This window comes from Protopterus annectens, chromosome 3.part1, assembly GCF_019279795.1.
Source record: "Protopterus annectens isolate FY-2018-M chromosome 3.part1, PAN1.0, whole genome shotgun sequence".
Lineage (NCBI taxonomy): Eukaryota > Metazoa > Chordata > Ceratodontiformes > Protopteridae > Protopterus > Protopterus annectens.
This window is the reverse complement of record NC_056732.1, coordinates 1608753977-1608777760: the sequence shown is the minus strand read 5'-3', so window position 1 is coordinate 1608777760 and position 23784 is coordinate 1608753977. Positions and strand designations below refer to the sequence as shown.

Here is a 23784-nt window from a genome sequence, read left to right as displayed (position 1 = left end):
AGTTTGAACACTGTGTTTAGGTGAGGGGTTAGTTTATTTTGGAGCTCGTGTAAGACATAGCCTGGGACACCATCCGGTCCCATTGAAGCTGTGTTTTTGACTTTGGATAGGACTGTTTTAACCTGTGTGTCAGTGATTGCCAGGGCTCTACATTCTTCTGGTATGGTTATGGGCCCTTTAGGGAGTGAGAGGGGGGTGAAGTTTGCACGAAGCCTGTCTGCCAGAATGTTGGCAATATCAGTCGGTTCAGTGTATTTTGTGCCATTCTGCACTAACTCAGAGCAGTTCTGAGAGTTTCCACTTAGGTTCTTGACATAGCTAAACAATGCTTTGTGGTTATCTTTGGAGTCCTTGGCAATTTTTCTTTCGAAGCTAGCCTTGGATGATTTTATGAGGGATCGTAGTTTCTTGCTGATACTGATCAGGGATGTCTTTCGTTCTTGGGATTTTACTCTTTTCTGTACTAGTTTCCTCCTTCTATTGTATAGCTTGTTTAGGGCAGGGGTCCATCAGACTGGTTTCCTTTTCTTGGAGGAGTGAGTCTTGGTTTTGCTTGGGATAGCAAGATCCATGCATTCTTGCAGGTGCTCATAGAGTGCCTTTGTAACGGATTCAGCAGCTTGGACAGCATTGTCCTTTCGCATGGGGGGGTGGTGTGAACCTTTCCACCTCTGTCTTAAGTAACGTGAAGTTTGCTTTTGAAAAGTTTTTCACGGTGGTTTCCTTGATTGGGGGTGGGGACAGAATGTGGATATCCAGAGTGATTAATCTATGGTCTAATCTAACCAGCGAGGGGTTGACCTCTGGTGTAGAACAACGGTCGCCCATGTTGGTGATGACCAGGTCCAATATGTTGTCACCTCTGGTGGGGGTGTTGACCAGTTGATCCAGGGCATTCGAGTTTATAAATTCCTGGAAGTGTTAGGCAAGGGAGTTAATACTTGAGTAGTTCTCCCAGTTAATGTTTGGGTAATTGAAATCACCCAATATTAGGGCATTTGGTAGGACCTTCATATTTCCTAGTGTCTCCAGAAATGCGGAATGGGGGTCCTGGGTTATGGTGGGTGATCTGCAGCAAGCTACAATTTGAATTGCAGTTTTGCCCATTGTTAGTTGCACATGGATGATCTCTGAGGCATTAGTTGCACATGGATGATCTCTGAGGCATTGTGCTGCACCAGTAACCTGGAGGTGTAGGTATCCTTGATGAATATGGATACACCCCAGCCTTTTGTGTTTCGGTCAAGGTTCTGTGGCCAAAAAGTATGGTATGAGTTATAGCCTAGTAGTGCTGGGGTACTCTCTGGAGCCTTAAACCAGGTTTCTGTTACTGCACAGATATTGATGTTCTCCATACTGAGGAGTGCCTCGAGTACACACATTTTGTGGTTTAGACTTCTGGCGTTGAGTAGCATTACCCTCAGTTTTTGGTTACTTGTGCTATTTACGGTTGTGGGTTTGTCTTTTGAGCCTTGCCTAAAAAAGGCACTACGACGGGTGGCAAAAGCCTTGGCCAGTATTCAAAAGCCTAAGGGTGACAGGTGCAAGCCATCTCTTATGAAGCAACGTGGCTTGTCAAGCATGTCATCCCAGATGGACAGATACTGGATCCCCTTTGAATGACACCAGGAAAATTAGCCAATTGCTGAAATTTATCATTTTTTCTTTATACTGTGGCATCATTCTTGGTGAGGGCAGGATGCTACTAAGGGTCAGGGTCATACCAGCCTGGGCTATGTGATCTGAGAGCTCTTCCATGTCTCTTTTCATGTAGTCCAGGGAGGTACGTCTCAGGTCATTCACACCAACATGGACAATGTCAGAGTCATATTTGTACTTGTTCTGGAGCTACCTGAGTGCTTGTGTTGTGTGGCAGATCCTGGCACCCGACAGGCAGCTAACTGTAACCTTCTCCTTGTCCAGCCTAGTTAGTGGGACATCAGTGTGCCTGACTATAGAGTCGCCTATTACTAGTGTGTTGGGTATGTTATTTTGCATTAAGGGCTGTGATTGCTTGGCACACTGATTATGTGAAGTATGTGTTTCATGGTTTGTGTTAGGGTGTGGAAGTTGCTTGGGTGTCTGCTTTGGAGGTCTCTGTTGCTTTTGCAGATTTTTATTTAGAGCCTCTGAGTATGTTTTCGTGTATTTATGCGTGTTATTTGCCAGTGTTGGTTCAGTAGGTCTATGTGAGACTGGTGGTGTGTTGCAAGTATTTTCCTTCTCATCTTGACTGTCAGTTGCAGTCTTGGGTTGAGAGAGCTTTGCCTCCAGTTTGGCTGTATAATTGCATCTCTCGCATATATTAGTGTTTGGTGGTAGGAGGAGAGGGTTGTCTGTGTACATGAGGCAGTTGTAACATTGCCTCAAAATGCCCAGATTCACCAATTGGACTGGAGAGTACACCTGAAACTGCCCTTTGGACATGCCTGAATAGGTAAAGTGAGCTGTTTTACTGATTGGCTGGTAGGGACGAATAGAGAGCCTTGTCCTTCTGGACAGTATAGGGAGGTCTAGTGCTAGGGTTAATTAGTGCTTGCTATGAGTTTTCAGCAAGTGCTGGGCTGTGAAATGAATGGTTTGAGTGCTTAAGTTGAAAGTTTGCCTAATTCCAAGGGAAAAATTGAAGAGTAGTCTTTGTGGAGCCGGGAATAGGTTAACCCTAGCTATTAGCCCAAAATGGCTAATAAACTACTAACTTCTGGGCTGAAACCAGTCCTCCAGGGACAGATAGGCTGCTCAAAGCTCCACTCTCTCGCAGGTGAACAGAAAAACTTCCTTCTATCCAAGTAAGGTATGGGCAACACAAAAACTTGTAACACAGCTCTGAATTCAGCAATAACCTGAAAACTGGACTATACTAGTTCAGAAAGATGGGAAACAAGTATATATTTTTGTTTTTTTGTTGTTGTTTTTTTCAGAAAATAAAGCAGATACAACCAAAAAAAACATAATCCAGTCAACAAAAGGTAAAGAACTATATTGTTAATTTAGAATGATGATCTAATTCTCTGCTCTGTATTGTCACAGAATCAGAAATGAGTCAGTAAAAGAAGGATATGAATAAGTCATTAGGTTTGTGTATAAAATGCAAAATAAATATGCTTGGGCAGCAGCATGAATATGCTCTCAGTAGTATCACAAATTCTTACAAACTGCAACAATCAGACATACACACACACACACACACACACACACATACACACACACACACACACACACACACACACACACACACACACACACACACACACACACACACACACACACACACACACACACACACACACACACACACACACACACACACACACACATATATATTTATATATACAGCAAATTAATAAATCACATGATGTTCTAAAGGGCTACCATTACATATGATAATTAAATATCAGGTCTGACTGAAATAAAGTGATACATGAGCCATAAAAGAAACATGTAAAATGCATGATCGGGAATTTGAAATAGCAAGCATAATAATGTAACTACTCACTGGCCCTAACTGCCAGCGATCAAATTAAATTCAATGTGAGTCGTAGGATCATAGAACCATAGGAGGTTACTAGGCTATCGACCCGGAGGTCATTTCAAGCCTAGCCATTTCATGCCAATGTCATACTTTAGATACTTTAGTCAATACCCAGGATTGTATTTAGTAATGACAGCCATGTCCAGGAGGGTTGTGGCTGTTATCCCTGATAAGAATTGATGGTGCCCCATCCACTCCTCCAGTTTCCTTTTGATCAGTGTCATAGAGGTGCTGTGCTGCACATGAATTGGCAGCCTATTCCAAAGACATGGCAGTCACTAGGAGACAAATCTGTCCCTCCAGCACATCATATTCTAGTTGCAAGCCATATTTAGGTCCCTAGAATGGGTATCTCTAGTTCTGTTTAATTTACGGATTTGCAGAAAATTCATTAGATTTGGGTCGGAGATTGCTCTGTAAGTAAGTCTCCCCTAAGAAGTCTATACGATACTGAGTATAGTGACAGGGACTTCAGTTTTTCTGTGTAAGGCATGTGCTGGAGTCCCTTGATCTTCTTAGTTAGAAACCTCTGCAGTCTCATTAATTGCTGCAAGTGCTTTGCATGGTACATGCAGAAAAGGCATTATTCTCAATTATGGGCCTGATTAGTGATGAGTATAGAGGGGTTAATTAGTGATGAGTATAGAGGAGTCATAACCTCCTTTGCTTTAGAGGTGATACCTTTGCTAATCAAGTGTGCTATGTAGAAAGCCTTCCTTACTACAGTAGACACATGGTGGTCAAAGTTAAGGTTACAGTCTACTTGTGATCCTAGATCTCTTACCACTTTGTAAGTACATAGGGTATTGTTAATTTGATAGTGTGAAGTAACATTGTTTTACTGAAGGGAATGATGATGCATCTCTTTGCATTCAGTTTGAGACTGTGACTGAGACACCAGTCGTTGGTCTGCATAAGATGCTTCTGAAGTATATACTGACATCATTTTGGAATTCAGTAATTGCATCCTGTTTGCAGTCATTCACAAACTTGGTCAGACACAGGCCCTAAGTTTTGGCCTGAACTTCTGAGAAGTATATACCAAACAGTAGGGGACTCAGTACTGGCCCTTGTGGCATCCCACTGATGACAGGTCTGCTGGTTGATATGGATTTACTCACTTTGAAAGTGTGTGACTGGTTTGTGAGCCAGTTGGCAAACCATCTTACAACAAAGGGGTTTACATTCAGTTTGCTAAGTTTATCGGTAATGCTTGAGTGTGGGATTGTGTCAATGGCCTTTGCCAAGTAGAAGTATACTGTGTGCACAGATTTGCTCTCATCAATGGGCCCTGGTCACATTTTTGAAGAAATCCCTCAGGTTTAACAGGCACAATCTGCCCTCAACGAAGTCGAATTGGGTCAGATCCAGGGTTTGGACATCACCTATGTCTATGTTTATGAGGTCTATGATGATACATTCAATGGCCTTCCAGATGAGGCTGGTCAGACTTATGGGTCTATAATTCCCCAGGTCTGTTGCTAGGCCACCTTTGTGGAGAGGAATAATTATTCACAAAACTTCCAAATCAGGTAACATGAACATTTAAGTAAACACCTTGTAGCAGGGAATATATTGTTGTCTCTGAAGATTAAGGAAGAGCACACTGAATCCTTTTAAAAGCATTGATTTAAGGTTCAGCCTGTTGAGTTATTGACGTGTTGAATGCTCTATGTGTTTTTATGTGTTTGTGTGTGTCTGTGTCTGAATGTGTGTAGGAGAAAGATTGTGTTTGTGTGTTGGGGGACAGAGGACAGATGTGCTACCTAAAAAAATTCCAACTATTATACAAGGTAAAAAAAAGGTTTTTACGCAGTATAGGTGAAGTGGTGGTAAACTGCTGGAAATTGACTGCAGCATGCTGCTTTTGTAACAGCATAAAAGGGGAACCTATCTGTTTTAATGAAATAAATCATATTTAATTTGTGAAAACAGTTGTCCTTGTGTGTTCTCTGAAGGAGTGGGGGCACAAGCAGTCAATGTGTGAGCATTTCACTCATATCCCTGCTTGCATTGATAGCTCACAGGTTCACTTCCCATGGACACAGACTGAAGGGCTCATTAAGATTATCCTCAACAGCACTAATTGGGTCAAAGCATGACTGACAGATGATGCAATGGTGATAATCTCAAATTCAGAGACATAGTAAAGTTGCACAGAGAAACATCTCCTTACTGGCTCATTACCATGTCTCTGAATAAAACACTGTGTTTCAGGCCTGACTGTGCTAGTGCTCCCTCTGCCAGCCCATGCATTAAGCTTACATAGGCATCTTCCAACATGCAAACTCTCACATACAGACACAAAAGCACACTTACACATGGTCCCAGACATTCACTAAGACAGACCGACACACATACACACATAAACACTCAACATCCAGCCAGCTACAAATATGGCCGTACACATACACATGCATTTACAGGACCATACATTCACATAGAAGCATGCATGTTCTCATACACACACACACTCACACACAAACACACACACACACACACACACACACACACACACACACACACACACACACACACACACACATATGCGCTCACAGGGATGACTTTGCTGTACTAACATTCTGGAGGGTGGCCACCCAAACACACAGTCACACTTACAGGTAGCTGCTTTCATGTCCCATATTGACAGTCACACCCACGTTGACATACATACACACACACACACACACACACACACACACACACACACACACACACACACACACACACGTACACACATGCGCGCACACACACACACATGCGCACACACGTACACACATGCACGCACACACGTATATACACACACAAACACACATACACACACACATATGCACACATGTACGCACCCACCCACACACACACACACACACACACACACACACACACACACACACACACACACACACACACACACACATATGCGCTCACAGAGATGACTTTGCTGAACTAACATTCTGGAGGGTGGCCACCCAAACACACAGTCACACTTACAGGTAGCTGCTTTCATGTCCCGTATTGACAGTCACACCCACGTTGACATACATACACACACACACACACACACACACACACACACACACACACACACACACACACACGCACACATACACACATGCACGCACACACGTATATACACACACACAAACACACACACACACACACACATATGCACACATGTACGCACCCACCCACACACACACACACACACACACACACACACACACACACACACACACACACACACACACACACATATGCACACACAAGGACAGCTTCACTGTGCCTAGCTGCAGTTGAGCTACATGTCTGTTCATAGGAGTGAATAGGAGTATGTCATCAAATGACACTTTGCACTTGAGTGTTATCCTGGTGTCAGTGCCACTTCCAGAGAATAGCCTGTGGCTAATTAGTGTTAGTCACACATCTGGACTGCCATATTTGTATGTGGCTTCACCAGCAGGACCACTGAACAAATGGGCACCATATTGGTAAGGGAATGCTTGATGGTCATCAGGTACAGAGACAAAAAACACATAGAAAAAAGTTATGTTTTATTAGCCCAGCTCTTCTGATCAAAGAATTTTCACTTTCTTTGACCTGAAGTATGATGTAGCTCCCTTATTAGGGAAAAGCAACCCAGATGCCATGAGTATAGACAGTTTACAGATAGCAGGATGTTTTAGTGAATGTGGTTTATCTCAGTAATTTAAAAAAGCAAGTCACCATGCCTCTTCCATCAAATGGGATTAAGAAAAATACCCTGGGTGACTTAAGGGGCAGGCCAACCACATACCTTCATGTAGAGGCATCACTCCATACACGCACTTAACTAATATAATAAGATCACAGAATCTCAGGCTAAGTTAAGAAAATTCCTACAGTTAAGCCTTTTTAATGGAGCAGACTCAGTCAATCAATTTTCATTGTAAAGGCACAAAGAGAAACAATTACACTGCTACCTGCTAAAGGAATGCAGATCTGACAGCAGTTGATATGTTAGCCTTTTCTTACTATTCCATGGAATACTAACTTTTGTATAGTTTGTATTTTTTGCTAGTCTAACCTGAACCAGTCTGCAAATCACTATTATTGATTAATATATAAAGTGTGTTTACTTATTATCCCCATTTATGAGTTCCTGTGCAAACCAGTCCACTTACCCAGTCAGCAAAATAAACAAAGTGTGTTTGTTTAGTATCCCCAGGCATGAGTTCCGCTGCAAGCTGCTCCACCTATCAAGTTAGCCAAATAAATAAAGTGTCTTTGTTTATTATCCTGTGCAAGCCATTCCGTCATCCCAGCTAGCAACCTAAGCAAACAATTCTAGATCTGCAGACACCTTATTAAAACATGAGGGTAAGCCAACTCCCCAGTCTCAGGGTATTTCATTCCCATCTTTATTTTCCTATGTGACATGACATGTAATATGAGCTATTCTGCAGAGTCATCATAAAGATACCTTGGTTCATGTCACTTCCATGTCAGTCTTCCAGGTAAGTTTATGCTTTTCAGCACAGGACCCTCCATGGGGAGGAACTGTTTATGATACCCTAGCTCACCTTTTTGCCACAAACTACAAACCACATATGAATTGTATGCAAACATCTTCCTCAAGGTCAGATAATGCAGATTACTGATTTTCTTCTTTTCATATTATTGAAAATATTGAGAAGCAGTTGCAATTTTTTGAAAGAAAACAAAGGGTAAAATATTTAGTTATTTCACTGTACTTTTTTTTTCTTTTCCAGATGGACCTTATGACCTAACTGTTAATTCAGATAAAGGACAGAAAGGAGAAGTATTTACTGTCGATATAGGGGAGGTAATTCTGCTTTTTTGTTCAGCAGACTCAAATCCACCAAACAATTATTCTTGGTTTCAGAGATTCAATAATGAGACAGTGGTCATCACAAGAGGACCTCATTTTGAAATTAAGGCTGAAAACACAGCCCAAAGGACAGCAAAGTATGTATGCTGTGCTTACAATAATATCACAGGGAAAAAGGATGAAACTCAATTCACCCTCGTAATTACAGCCAGTGGTAAGTACTCCCTTTATAATATATTCCATTACATTTGCAAGAACTACTGTATACACAAACAGGACTTGGAATTTTGATTTGTAAACGATAGGGTCAACTGCATGCATTAATTTTCTTCCTGGGCTACGCATAAGTCTTTATTTAAAGAAAGGAGACAGGACATAGTGACTCTTTCATCTATGCCTGTCACAGTTTAAGACAACAAGTGTTCCAAGAGGCACTTTGTAACTGTGTAACTAATAAATAGAAACAGATTTGACTACCACATGAACAGCATCTCCACTAAAAATAATCCAAATCCAGATACTGGTTTATTGCAAGATGCAATCGCAGAAAAATAAATAAGCCAAAAGTGATAAATAGCCGAGAACATGACTACAAAATAAAACACTTTAGTAAAATAAAATTAAAAAACTTCTACACTAAGTGCTTTCGTCTCTTTAGGGACTTCTTTAGATTGTGAAAACCATAACCAATCTATTCATAAAGTATGATTAAAAGATGAGATGAATGCTTTATCTAAACACGTCATGATGTTTGAAAGAAGTGTGCTTAAAGTGCTTTTCTAGAATCAGTGTTTTCCATCTATGGCAAGGATGCAACAGATAAATTGCTAGATTGGAGAATGTATGTATGGCAGACTAAACTAAACTGAATACTTGTTATGCACCTGGCATTAACAATATGGCTAATTATGCAGTTTTCTGAACAAGAATCACATAAAATATTGATTAGCTGTTAAGTCATTTGACTTGTATATATTTTAGGGATGGCTTCATTATGGTTTTCACATTTTGAAAAAGTTACTCAAGGGATGAAACCACTTATTATGGAAAATGTTCGTGTTTCCTAATTAAGTGTTTCATTTTGTTATTCATGTTCTTAGCTATTTATTACTTTTTGGTGCAATTACAACATAGAAAATGCCCATTTCCATATCCAAATAGCATGGGCATGGTCTAATGTTTTATTAAATAAGACAACAAACATAATTCCATAATAATAAATCACTGATAATAATTACACTTTGACTCATTCAAGCAGTTATGTAGACAGCCTGCTTTGGGACTGGGCAGTGAGCAGCTGAGGATCTATTGACCAATGGTAATGAGCTGAATAGCTTGGGAACCCATAACTAGAATGTCTTATTGAAGCTTTCTGGTGGGTGTCAAGGTATTAGCGAGATGGACGTGTCACAGATGGACCTAAAAAATCATTGAGTAAACGACTTTAGTGAGCTATTCACAAAACATTGTGCATCATTGTGCAGAGCTTGCACACACTGTACTTGCGTAAAAAAAACACCTTTATTCATCATGACACATATACAATGTACATGATCTTGAGTTCGTGGGTACATACAGAACACTACCTACACAGCTTCCATGCAATTTACTCTTCCCTATGATATTATGTGATTCACAAGTATGTAGGCAAATCCCAAAGGAGTAAATTGTAGAAGTCCAGCTACATATAAACAGATGGTATACCATTTGTGAGCGCAGGTCTAACCTACACTATCCAGATTACTGGAAAAGCACCCCTGCTACAGTGGCACCCTAGGCGGCTGCCTAGTTGGCCTATGCCTAAGGGCAACTATGAATGCAGCTATTTTCCCCCCCTACTGAAAAGTTGGTCAGCACACAGAGTTAGGCGAAACATCAGTGCTACTATAAAAATAAATAAAAGGCTGTCTTCATTAAATGGTAGAGAAACTCTAGCAGCAATGGATTAATGGAGCATTCTGTGGCATGTGAAATCTGCTGCCACATCCATACTTGCTCAGTCTTCTAAAAATACAATGATGCCTCTCAGTTCACAAAAAGAATTTGGAGCTTGAATAGTACTGGATCTATTTATTATCACATTGGGATAATGACACTAGCTCTGCTATCAAGTCTAAGAAGTGAAACAGTCTTATGAATCACTGATAGGCATGACAGAGCACATCATAATAAAGAAAAGCAATTTTTTTGGTATAATGCACCTAATAATATACTTTATTAGACTACCTTTCACTCTTGTATTGTGTAGAACTGTAGACCTGTCATGCTACAGAACACCTCCCTCTACCTCATTGGTGTCACAGGAATGCATAGTACACAGTGGTTCTGTGCATTACTCAACAACACAGGTAGGACTGCTGTACACTGATGTGGACTAAGGATATTCATGCCAATGAACTGCAGCGCTTCAGGGCTCTGTACATGGTGTGCAAAATGTGCATACCCAACTGCTCACATTTGTAAATATGAGGACATGTCTCCGACAAACAGCTGAGAGATGGGCAATAGTTATTATGACGTTTTCTACAGATGCTCTTCTAATGACTGTGAATCATTAGCTTTCTATTTTGTGTTTCAGCAGTTTTCCATTACAGAGCACTCAACATGAATTTATACTTCTCTTATTTTGTGCAGCATGTAATGAGCTTCACTGCTTGAGTCTTTATAAGTGTAGCTCATTACATGTTGTCCTATACAAGGTAAATCTAAATTAATGGAGCATGCCCCAAAACAGACAACTACTTTGCATGAAAAGCTAACATTTCCCAATCATCAGAAGTTCGATTTTTGCTTCTAGCTCCCAGCTCCCACCTTTGCCTTAAGCACTGTCCAGCTCACAGTTAATTGTTAAAGAAAGGCCCTGGTATTCACACAGTATGCACAAGTGCATGTGCATTGCTGACAATGTAAGGTGAGGGTTAAATGAGGATCCAGCCAAGAACCCTAATTGTTTAAAATGGTTTATAGAAGGGAGCCAGCCATCCTGTAGCACACTGATAGCCCAGTAGATATTAGGGTTTACCAAACAATATAATAATAATCCTGTTTGTTAAACAGTTGCTGGACACAAAGTCCCTTTTCAGGGGCTACCTAGGAACAATGTCTCGCTAAGTGACACGCTGGAGGTAACACCGTTGACACACAAGAGCTGAAGGAATCCAACCCTGTACCATGAAAATATAGCCTAGAACCTCTTTTTCAGCTTTGTTCATGATTTATTGTGGGTTTTTTTTCCAATAAACATCATTATTAAATTATCACATATGACACAGTCGGTCTTAAATTTATACACATGAAAAACAAACAAAATTTTCACCACTTTAGTTGCAAACATTATACATCACAGACACCTTTGAAAGAATTGTAGTTGCAAACATTATACATCACTTATAATCTATCCAGTCATTGATTCATTCAAATCCTGCCTCTTAAACTTCATTCCTTCTCTGCATATATTGTTCCCAAAGTTCCCATTTTTTTCTATGGAACCTTAACCTTTGCACCAATTGCCAGACTTCTGATTTTTTTTTTAATTCATAATGAACTCAGTAGAATTAAATCACACATGAGTTTTGGAAAAAAAAAGTGCTAGATGAGGATGTATTCATAGTCTCAGCTGCTTTGTTGGTAAGGAGTTGACCTAGACTGAACCAGAGTACTAACTTTTGACATACCCCAAGGTCTCTCTGTTTTGAGTGAGAGAATGTGCATTTTATTTTTGCCCAAAAAGAGTGATTAGCAGAATAGGTATTTAATCAAGAGATTGATGTAACCATAAAGGTAAACTACTGGAGTTCATTGGGTAGCTTGGTATGCTGAACATAATCAAAGGCTTTGGATAAGTTTGCAAGAACTGTTTCAGTTAGCTATTCACTACCTGTATTTAGTATAACATTATTTGTAACAAGTATGGGGTAACTTGAGTGCTGTGACCATTTCCAAACCCATTTCAGTTCTTACTATTGAGCCTGTAGCTGCTGAAGCAAGTCATTTATAAAACATTAAACACTGAAGACAGGAAAGAAACTGATTGCTAAGACTTAGATGTTTGGAAGATATAGCTTGGTTAGTCAGACCAACTTTCAGGGAAAGTACCAGCAGCTAGAGTCAAGTAAATTCCTTGTTGGAGGCACACGGACATAAAGGTTTTACATGCCCTGATGAATTTAGTTAACTAAGTAATCTATCTTAACCAGCTATACCATAGTTAAGAAGCTATTTTAGGTATTTGAATAACATTCTGGAAATAGAAATACAGGTTGTAATCAGAGGGTAAACATCTGTGTGGTCCTCAAACATTGTTTACATTTGCAGGTGGACCACACATTGATGTTTAAGCTGAAAAACAAAACATTCAGCAGTGGCTTCTTGGACGCTGATGTCCTAATTAGTCTAAGCCATTTTTGTGTGATTGGTGAAAAGGTGAAGTGAATCAACCCATTAGATAGATTATCTCTTTCTACAACTGTTTGAATTCTCCAACAACCTAATTTTCTCTCCTTCTTATATGCAGTTTTCATTTTACTGATAAGTTTTATATGTGTGTTTTTTTGGCATCTATTTGTAGCTGCACAAATATTCAGCTACCAGAAAAGAGAGTTTATAAAGTGTTGAAGGGAGATCCAGGCTTGTCAACAAAATACTATTGATTGAAACTCAATGGTTGATCACTAGTATGCAAATGACAAGCTTTTCTCCAGAGGGTTGACTTGCTGATCTACCATGAATTTTCCCTTTCCCTGTGATGGTGTGACTTCAGAATGTGTCTATATATGTACAGGGGTGAGATGAATGCAGTGCCTCCATGGCATGTGGTTAAGGGGTATTGCCTCACCCCCTTGCAAAAACACCCGTTTCTTCGATTTTTATATATCAGTATGCTTTTTACATCCACGTGGATTCATTCATTAATGTGTGATTGTTCTTTAGTGAGTTTATCACAAATGAGTTAAAGAATTATCCAGAGCCATACTAAGGATACTCCATTCTGATTTTGTAGTGGAAGAGATATATTACAGCCACAGTGTCGATACTCTGTAAGACCAATCACTATTTAATAAACAGTGGCAGTTCATATATATTTTTTTTAAATATCCCTTGGTTGACATGGAGAAACAGGAGGCAGTTGTGTAGTGATCACTGAAAAGTGCGTAGAAAGTTAATCTAGTCAGAAATCAGTCTAATAAGGAATGATTACAAGGGTGATGATCGGGTCTTGTAGAAAAAGAGATAGGCTGGTACAGAGATAATCTACTAGCATGTCTTCCAATGCCCTGCTGGCACAGTGATAATTTACTGGCTTGTCTTCCAATGACCTGCCGGCATGTTGTTCCCAATGTGTGATGAAACATGCTAGTACAATGAAGTTAGACCTGCATATATATAAGGATCCATGACATCTAATATTCTCTGCATACTTGTAGTATTGGCAGTGGTAAGGGGAGGAGTTACATGCAATGTTTATTGTAAGCTAAGATGGTCCTTGGTTTTATGGGAAGAGATGTCAGAGCTTGTATCATTGCCATTCAATAAACATGCTAGTAAAGCAGATCAGAAGTGCCAAGCTACCACTTAAAATACCACACCACCAACTCTAGATGAGTCTTTTTTTAATTTTCTGAAACACTTTTGAGAGATTTCAGTTAAATTTATCTAGAGATTTACTCATAAATTTAAAGACGTGCATTTAATTTTTTGATTGTTTTTGCTGTACGAACACAACGTCCTGTGTACTGTATCCACTGTATGGATAAAGTCTTTTATCATCTCCATTGTGCATGTATTTAAAACCAAAAATATACAGCAGTTTTACCCACAGCAGTGTAATACAAACAGGGAGATGTGTCATGTTCCACGTTGGCATATCAATTTACTGTATTCAAATTTAGAAATTTAACACATTAACCTCTTATTTGAGACATAACAAAGTATACACTGAAAATTGTCATTTCTATATATTGTTTGTCTAGGGTTACCAATCAAGTCATGACAATTGCTTTACATTACCTCTCAGCATGTTTAACTCCAGCCATCAATCTCTGTTGCTAACACAAAATCTGTGCAACAATTTTAAAATGCAATTGTCCACATTTTAATTTGAACTTCATGCACCATAGAATTAAATGAAAAACAAATACTTTTGCATCCATGCCAGTTTCCATAATATCTAGCAGGACAGCACAGAGAATTAAGACTGTGAGTTGGTAATGAGCATCAGGTTTGATTCCCACACTCTGTATCTCAAGTTATTTGACCAGACAGTTGTATGAGGTCATCCATTCAAAAGAAGCATTTGTGCAGATCTCATTAATAAAATGTTACTTAATTACTAGCTCCTGCTTACAAGATCAGAATACCAGAATATTATCTAGACTGGCATATTTACTTCTCAGTGGGAAACAGTCATGTCCTCAGCATAACTGTGATCTGGAATTGTCATATAATGACTGATGACACATTGAATCATGCACTGCAAGAGCTCTCTGTGTCTTCCTTCTGAGTTTAGTTCTGTAACACACACAAAAAAATCAAAACACAGACCGGCCCCCTCCAAAAATACAAAAAAAAACTCACTAGTTGAGTCTGTACCTATGTCTCCAATTTGCGTTTCTCTTCATATATAATTTACACTAACTGTTGCTGATTTGAAACTAGGCAGTTTTTCTGTCGTGCCCATTTTGTTTCTTCATTCAGCATCAAACTGCACAACATATAAACTGTACAATAACAAATATGTGCATGAAATAAAAAAGGAGAAATGGATAATAAATTGCAACATAAAATAATCTTGGGAGAGCAAAAGTATTCCTTAAGAAGTGCAGAGGAGGAAAGCCTTTTCCTAGCCTGACGTCCTTTCAGATCAGCTGTAGGAGAAAAAGCTTTCACCAGATTGAACTCTGACACTTGGAATCACCTCCTAAATGAAGTAAAACATTAACAAACATTGGAGTGAGCAGTCATTTTTTTTTCATATTTACATAAATAGCATACATTTCAACTTCTTTGCTCAAAACTTATAGAGAAAGCCAAAAACAATGTAAGGACAAAGGCCCAAAGTCAGAGACAATTTAAGTAATACCATAATTATAGCATGCAGGATTAGTTTAAGAGCTATTTTTTGGCAATATGGCCGATGTGCGATCCAGGAACGAGCTCCCGGGAAGTGCACGTGAGCTCTTAGGCTAATCCTGCACGGACCGAGCTCCTGTATGCAAATTACCCTCATTTGCAGGTAAAAATCATGCAAATGAGGGTAATATGCGATCCAGGAAGCTGGCAGCCATCTGTGCAGGACGAGTGCAGTGTGCAGAAATGTACTCGGTTAGTAACAGAGTACAGTTCTGCAATCTACAAAACGGAGCTATGACAGCTCCAAATAAAGGATGCATATCATTGAGGAAGCATACCAATGTCAAAGTAGAAGACCATTGGCATTGCAAAATGCAAAAAAAAAAAAAAAAAAACGATAAACAACTTTTAATTTTATTTTCGCCTGGTTAAGCATAGGGCAGCGACATGCAAATGGGATCGGGGGGAAATTAATAAAATAAACCTAAAATAAGCATTCTAACCAAAACCAGTATTCTGCCATGCAAGTCAATGGCAGTCAGAAGACAACCTGGTCAGTGAGTAATGGTTGCTAAAAGGGGAGGCTCAGTGTGGGACATGTAACTATGCATTAGCAGGCAATCCTATGCAAATGAGGGAAGAGTTAGTGAATCCCAGATTTTCCCAGGGTGTGAGGCAGGTCCCAAGAGTATAAGAGTATAGATAGCTGGGTGCAAGACTAGGATATAGGTGACATCATGGGGGGGGGGGGGTGTCAGGCATACTGTAAGTGGATTGGAGACCTGTGGCTTGGGATTACTCCTAGCATAGCACAGCTAAGCTAGGGGTGTGTCTAAACCTGCCTAGCACTCTTTACAAAGTGTAAGCGGGTGTGCGCACCGCACACTAGGTTGTACAGGAAGAAAAAGGAAGTTAAACCAGGAAAAAGCAGCTCTGTGCACATTTGAGCACACACGGGCCTAAATAGGGAGGCAACGGGAAGGGAAAACAGCAGTAGGAAGGTAATCCAGGAGAACTAGCTGAGCTGCCATGTGAAATGTATCAGAATCAGCTAATCACACAGGAAGCAGACCAGCTCAGCCCAGAACACCACTATAAACCAAGCAAACACATACCCCTCTGTTTTTTTCCACACCCTATCCCACTGGTGTATACAAACAGAGAACTTTTAAAAAGAAACCTACAAAATGAGAAGGGCTGCAGCAGGCAACATAGAACAACATGCACAAGAGGCTGAGGGTGGTGAGGATGTCAATGCTGCCGAACAACCCACAGTGAGGAGACAGAGAAGAGTGTACAGACCCAGGGTAACCTACCAGGGGCTACATAAGATGGAAATAGTGGAGCGCTATAGGGTGGACAGAGACCTCCTACAGCAAATCGTTGAGCTGTGCAGGCCACACCTGACAAACTACACTGGCCGAGGGGAACCCATCCCAGAGGATACCAAGGTATGTGTAGGGATCGGTATAGTAGCAACAGGTACATCCCAAACTACAACTGGGAATAACATGGGCATTTCACAGGCATCAGCATCCAGGGTCTTCCACCAGTTCCTGGATGCCATGTCAGCACATGCCAGTGAGCACATATATTTCCTCAACACACGTGAGGTGTTGACCCGCAATTTGCGTCTTTTCCACCAAATAGCTAACTACCCTGGGGTAGTGGGTGCTATAGACTGCACGCACATATGCATCAAAGCACCACCCAGTGAGCAGGGTAGGGCCTACATCAACTGCAGGAGCATCCCCTCCATCAACTGCCAGGTCGTATGTGATGCCCAGGGCATTATACTGAATGTGTGTGCTGGCTGCCCTGAAAGCTATGACGATTCACACATTTGGCAACTGACGCAGCTGTACCACAGATTTGCCGATGTGGACATCCCCTACAATCACCTAGTGGGGGATGCTGAGTACCCACTGGAGCTGTGGCTAATGACACCCATCAGAAATGCACACACACCTGAACTACAACGCCATAATGATGCACATGCACAGGCCAGACATATAATAGGGCATGTGTTTGGGATGCTTAGGTCACAGTTCCAGTGTCTGGACACATCCGGTGGAGCCCTGCAGTATTCACCAGCTACATGTACCCAAATAGTAATGGTATGTGCTATGCTACACAATATGATCCTGCAGAAACAGCTGCAGCAGGAACAGCATGGGGCAGGGCCACACAGCCTCCCACCAATGCCAAGGCCTGTACAGGTACAGAGTGACTCGTAGGAGGAACAACCTGAGCCTGCTCCAGTAGGCAAAAGGGGGCATGACCAGTATGCCCTGGGCTTGGCAAAGAGGCAATGCATAGCATATGCACTGACACAGTAGGGCCCCAGGGAATGACACCTCTCTCTGACTCGCACAGACCGTAAAAGGGAGGCCAAACATGACACTACCTGTGTCTAACCATGTATAGGGAGTGTACTATATGCATCCGACATAGGCAGCCCTCCAGCACCATCCTCAAGTCCGGCACACCCTCAAGGTAAGTCAATCAACCTACCAATTGTCAAATGGAGTAGAATGTGTTTTTACCTGTAGCTATGGTATGGATGTAAACACGCAAGGGAATTGGGTGGCCGGATGTCAAGGCAGCAGAAAGTAGACACCCATAGTGGCAGCATAAGATCTGTAACACATACTGGAGTCACCATAGTAGCCAGTACTACACAGGGTGACAAAACCCACTGCAGGAAATGGCCTGAGTGACAGGGGTGCCCATAAGAGCCACACATACCAGTCAGGCCAGGCAGTCAGTTGTAAGTTGTGAAGGCTAGGAAGTCAGACACTAATATGTAGGTAAACAAAGCTAGGATCTGTACTACACTGGTAAGCCCTAGCCAGCAGGATAGGTAAGACTACAGACTGAAATGGAGTACCTGACTTACCAGTACAGTCCTAGCAAATGTGTAAAAGTGCCAGGTGCACCCCCCCCATCCAACTTACACAGTTATGTGTGCCCCCCCACTCCTGTGTAGAGCAGTAGAAACAGTCAGGTGTCCCCCCCCCATCTATGCAGAAATGTAGCAAACGTCAGTGGCAAATGACCGACGGATACCCTGCAGACACAGCATAGTACCTGTTGGTGTACAACAAAAGGTCAGCACCGCAGTACAAACAACCTGAAAGTGTTCCACACATGCAACACAGATGGTCATACTGGGCATGCCCACACACTTAGAGGAATGAAGGCAATGTCAGTCAACAACATACTGAGAGGTCATACTAGGCATGCTCACACACTTACATGAAGGGCATGTCTGCAAACACCAGTGTACCATACATATCTGGAAGTTGCAGTTCTCAGTGTGAACACATGTCAGTATGCACCACTCCTGCCTTGCACACACAGTGGATAGGAATGCAGACAAATATGTAAGGACAACACACTATAACAAGCCACAGGCACACGGGCATAGATGTGTGGAATAGGGTGACTGTGACAAGGAGCCATGTGGGCCTGTCCCAACTGGCACACAGCCTAAGGGCCCCCAACACATGAGGTGCGGATGTAACCCACTGCGGATACTAGCCACAAGTACCTGTCAGCATGACAGACTATGTGGTGCATGTGCCAGCTGTGCAACAAGGCTGTACAAGGAAGCAGCCATCTAGTAGCTGTATATATGAATCTGTGACATACGACCCTGTGTGTGCCCGCATGTGGCATGTCAACCCCTACATGAATGGGGTATGGCCCATACACACACTATCCTTCCCATTGCAGTAGTATGACAAGCCTGCTGAGGTCATCCAATGTGAATTACACCTTTGGGAGAGCTATTGCTCAGTAAAATGCATGCTTCCCATAACTGGGTACTGCTGTAGTGACAGAGTAGTTAGATAGCAGTACTAACCCCAGACCTGTCAATTGTGTGAGTGTGTGTTTGCCTGTCTGCCTCTGACTGTGTAGAGAGAAATGCTTGTTAGGCTACTCACACTCCGTGCAATACATATATTCAGCTTTGGCAAAGCTGCTGATGTCACTCACCTAGAAGTACACCTCTGGGAACATGATAGTCCTATAATCGCCGTGGCACATCCTGTAACTGTGTACTGCTGTAGTGTAATAAACTTGTTAGGTAGGTGTTCAACCCCCAGCCCTGGCAACTGTGTATGCCTGACTGGGTCGAGGGCAATGCTTTTTAGGCTACTCACACTCCATACAATACAAATACACTACTTTGCCAAGGTTGCTGATGTCACTCATCTAGAAGTATACCTCTGGGAAATTGATAGCCCAGTAATCGCCATAGTGCATTCAGTAACTGCGTACTGATGTAGTGTGATTTAGAATGGTGGTAGTGTTTCATCTCCATCCATGCTAGTTCCAGATGTGATGTGTGTGTCTCAGTGTCTGTGTATGGAACAATGCATTATAGGCTACTCACTCGCAGTACATTACAAATGCCCTACTTTGGTAGTCCTGCTGATGTCATTAATTGTGAAATATACCTTTGGGATAGATGAACATCAGTAATGTCTGTGGCGTGTAATATAACTACGTAGTGCTGTAGTGTAGTAAACCAGCTAGGTACGTGTTCTACTCCCAGACATGACAGGTGTGTGTGTGTGTGTGTGTGTGTGTGTGTGTGTGTGTGTGTGTGTGTGTGTGTGTGTGTGTGTGTGTGTGTGTGTGCAATGTGGAGGGATTTCATTTATGGTGGACCTACTATATATCACAATGTCAACCATACAGGGATAACAGATGTAAATGGCTGAGAGGCTGGGGTGCAAAGCCATACCCATACATGTGACATCAAGGCCTGACAATCACAGTTAGCAACCCCACTGTGCCTTCACATGTGACTCACAACAGACATACCATGCCTGACAACATGGCCTGTATGGACAGATGACACTGACATCAGGAAATACTGTTAGCATGCTATCAATGTGGGTGCTGGGTAAATCTGCTGACCAGTACCACTCCCCGCCACACGTGGGCAAGACTGGCACATCAGATGGTAAATTGTATACACAGCATGGGCTAGACACCCCAGGTACAGTTCCACATGTCACTGTACATGCATGTGGGAGGTGTGCACATCCTAGACACCATCCAAGTTATGGACTAGGAAACACATACATGGCAAGTGATGCACAGCATTGGCCACAATAGTCACCCAGGTGCCTGGAAGATGGATGTAATACCAACCTGCCCGGGAAAATGCAGAAGCTACAGGCCTGGGCCACAATGCAGACCATAGTCATGTGGGCTGATGCCAAGGTACATCCATCACCTACCCTTGTATAGCCTGCTGGCACTGTTGGCCACCACACACCTGTGCAGACATGCACCCATGCATGTCCGAACTGGACCCTGTGTGTTTGTGTGTGTGTTGTATGGTGTGTATGTCCACATCCACATGCACTACTTCCCCCCAGGGCACAAGAAAGCATGCCACCTTATGTCTGACACCCCCTCATACTCACTGCCCATACGACCTCCATATCACCCATGTGGTGCAAGTGTTCCCTGCACATTGATGTGTTGTGGCAATCCCACTAGTGACGGGTTGCACTCCTGGCCCTGCCAAGTGTGTTAATGTGTGTGCATCCCTGTGTGAGTGTGCCTGTGCTGATGCTGGCACCTGTTCATGCAGACAGGCACGTGTACGTCACCTACTGTATATCTACCATATGCCTGTTGCAGATGTCACTCACCATTACATATATGTTCTGAGTGCTCCCCACCAGATAACCCATGTGGCGCATCCAATAACAGCATCGAACTGTGATAGCACTACATAGCTGTTGGGTGTTTGATACCCTTTGCTGGTAGGTGTGTGACACAAACATGCATCAGTTTTACCCTCCCACCCCTCCCTGACATGTATTCACCTCTGTCTGCCTCCCCCACTCCCTCTCAGGTAGATGTGGAGGCCCACACCTGCATTGCTCAGGCAGCAGCATGTGTATTTAACATTATGCTCATGATCAGCTGATGGCCTCTGCATGAATTGCAGGCCTTCCCTAGCCGATTGTATGTGGAACAGGTGTGATAACATTCCCATAGACAATTGCATGGAAATGCACTCCACTACCTGGGAATATCCTGGTGGTGTTGGCCCTTGTCTGTCACTGTGAGCAGGAGCTAGAACTGTCATTTGATAAACAGCATTTCAGATGGGTTGGGGATTTACCTCTAATAACATACACTGTGGGAAGAGGGCAACAAACAGGAGGGGGTTGTGCCTGACCTGACTACGAACTGTTAAGTGCTGCTATACTGCATATGGAGTAATGTTGGATTAACAGTGTTTGTCTGGATATGCCTGTCGTACATGTTGCAATACCTGCCATGTCAGTTCCATGTATATCAGGAATCCCCATCTGCAGGGTCATCTGCAGACTGGGCAGTGTTGTGCCTTCGGTGTCATGTGTTAGCCATGATGCATCTATCCATGGAATGCAGAAGGTACTGTGAGGATTTCAGTCTGTTGATGGTGAAGGCCATGACAGTTACTGACTACATATCCCTCATTGGAGATATGTTGCAACAAACCCCATTACAATGTTAGATTAATAAGGGTATCACAGCAACATGTCTATACTGGCCCTGTGTATGTGCTGTCAACCACACCTCTGTCAACTTTTGTACATATGTCGTGCATGAAGTGATGCATATGTGCTGTACACCGTAAATAGTGTCAACATATCTGTTGACATGCCAGTGATATATCAGAGTGCTACACGTGTCATGTACAGTAGGGGTACATAGGTTCATAGGTTAGTACTAGGCTAGCGGCCCTAGGGCCTATACAAGCCTAGCCATAACAATTCCCTGGCTATTTCTTCCCACACTATTTACTTCCCTGGGCTGTGTGTATTGTTAATATGTACTATGGCCTGTGTACAGACTGTGGTAGATATCATTGTTCTAGCTCCCCTTCTATCTGTTGTTACATGCTGCCCCACTGTATGGTACCGTATTACCTTACATGTGTGTAGGGCCATGCACACACATGCCCCATACCGCAGACAGCCATCAGACTGGACTGTGTAGCAGCCCAGTATATGTAGGTTCATTCTGTGAATGGCACATATAAGGATGGTGTAGAACAGATAGTCCATATACTATACTATTAAGCTAGCGTACCATATGTGGCTTTGTTCTCATTGGTTGTGGTTATGCACTGTCACACAGGTGTATCCTACCCTGTGCTGTGACATGGCTGATGAGCCTTCTGTATATGCAGGTACTGTACCATGATAACCTTAGGATGTCTGTCAGTAGCCAATGGCACATATGTTATGAGCAGATGTCACCTTCCACACACAACAATCCCAATGACAGTAGCAAATGTCTATTAATATACCAGCTGTACATACCAGACATCCCCCTGCACTACTACATTGGGACTATAGGGGCTGAGATGGGGCTACACTCCATGTCCAGGACATATGGTGGGACGATATGGACATGTACGTATCCAGATAGCCATATATATATATATATATATATATATATATATATATATATATATATATGTATATATGAGTACGCATGTGTAGTACTTCCAATTACTACTGTCATGGCAACTACCCACTATGAATCCCTACATCATGTGGGCGTATTCCCTGTACATTCCCTATGTGATGGACATCCTTCCTGTGTGTGGGCATCAATGTTACAGACAGCAGGTAGCAATAACTCTTACAGGAGAACCTGCACACTTAGGGCAGCCACATATATGTAGGAGGATCAGGACATACAGACAGACTGTGAGTAGAGTGGTGTAATGCTAAGCATAGTATTGGCATTACAGGGTGTGTGTGTGTGTGTGTGTGTGTGTGTGTGTGTGTGTGTGTGTGTGTGTGTGTGTGTGTGTGTGTGTGTGTGTGTGTGTACATACTAGTTTACCTTGGACTGCAGTCTGTCAGCATAGCTCACTACTGTGGGCCTATCCTCTAGCTGGACGGAGGTGTGCCTATCATGTGTTGTTTGTCCACCACACAGGTCCTGTGTTTGATATTACACTTGCAGTGTGTGTGTTGTGTGCTAGCAGTACATGGCTATATCCATCTGTGTACCTGATGTCGTATTCCTGCATAAGGGTATGTTGCAACACATCCTGCAACACCAGCATGTTCCAGGGTGTGTTATTGCAATATTGTGGGTATGGCCCTGCACTCCTGCCTTTGTCCTCCACATATTTTGCAGCCTTTGTCCTGCTGTGATACGGGTATGGGTTGTTAGGTAATGGCCTATCATTAACCACTGCTAGCAATCCTACTATCATCCCAGTCATAGCGTGGACGCCCACAACATTTGCTGGCCAAGGACCATACATGTAACAGATAAATTGACATTACCACAAGTAATGAATGTCCCCCTAGGC

At 42.3% G+C, this 23784-nt stretch overlaps 1 protein-coding gene across 1 annotated transcript in view; it reads left to right on the top strand.

Moving 5' to 3' along the window:
• The window catches only part of LOC122798577 (HEPACAM family member 2-like), a 705131-nt gene that overhangs the window by 375309 nt on the left and 306038 nt on the right, over nt 1–23784 (top strand). Inside the window, exon 4 of the mRNA XM_044067643.1 lies at nt 8281–8574. Coding sequence (XP_043923578.1) covers nt 8281–8574 — 294 coding nt within the window. The remainder of the gene's footprint in view (nt 1–8280; nt 8575–23784) is intronic.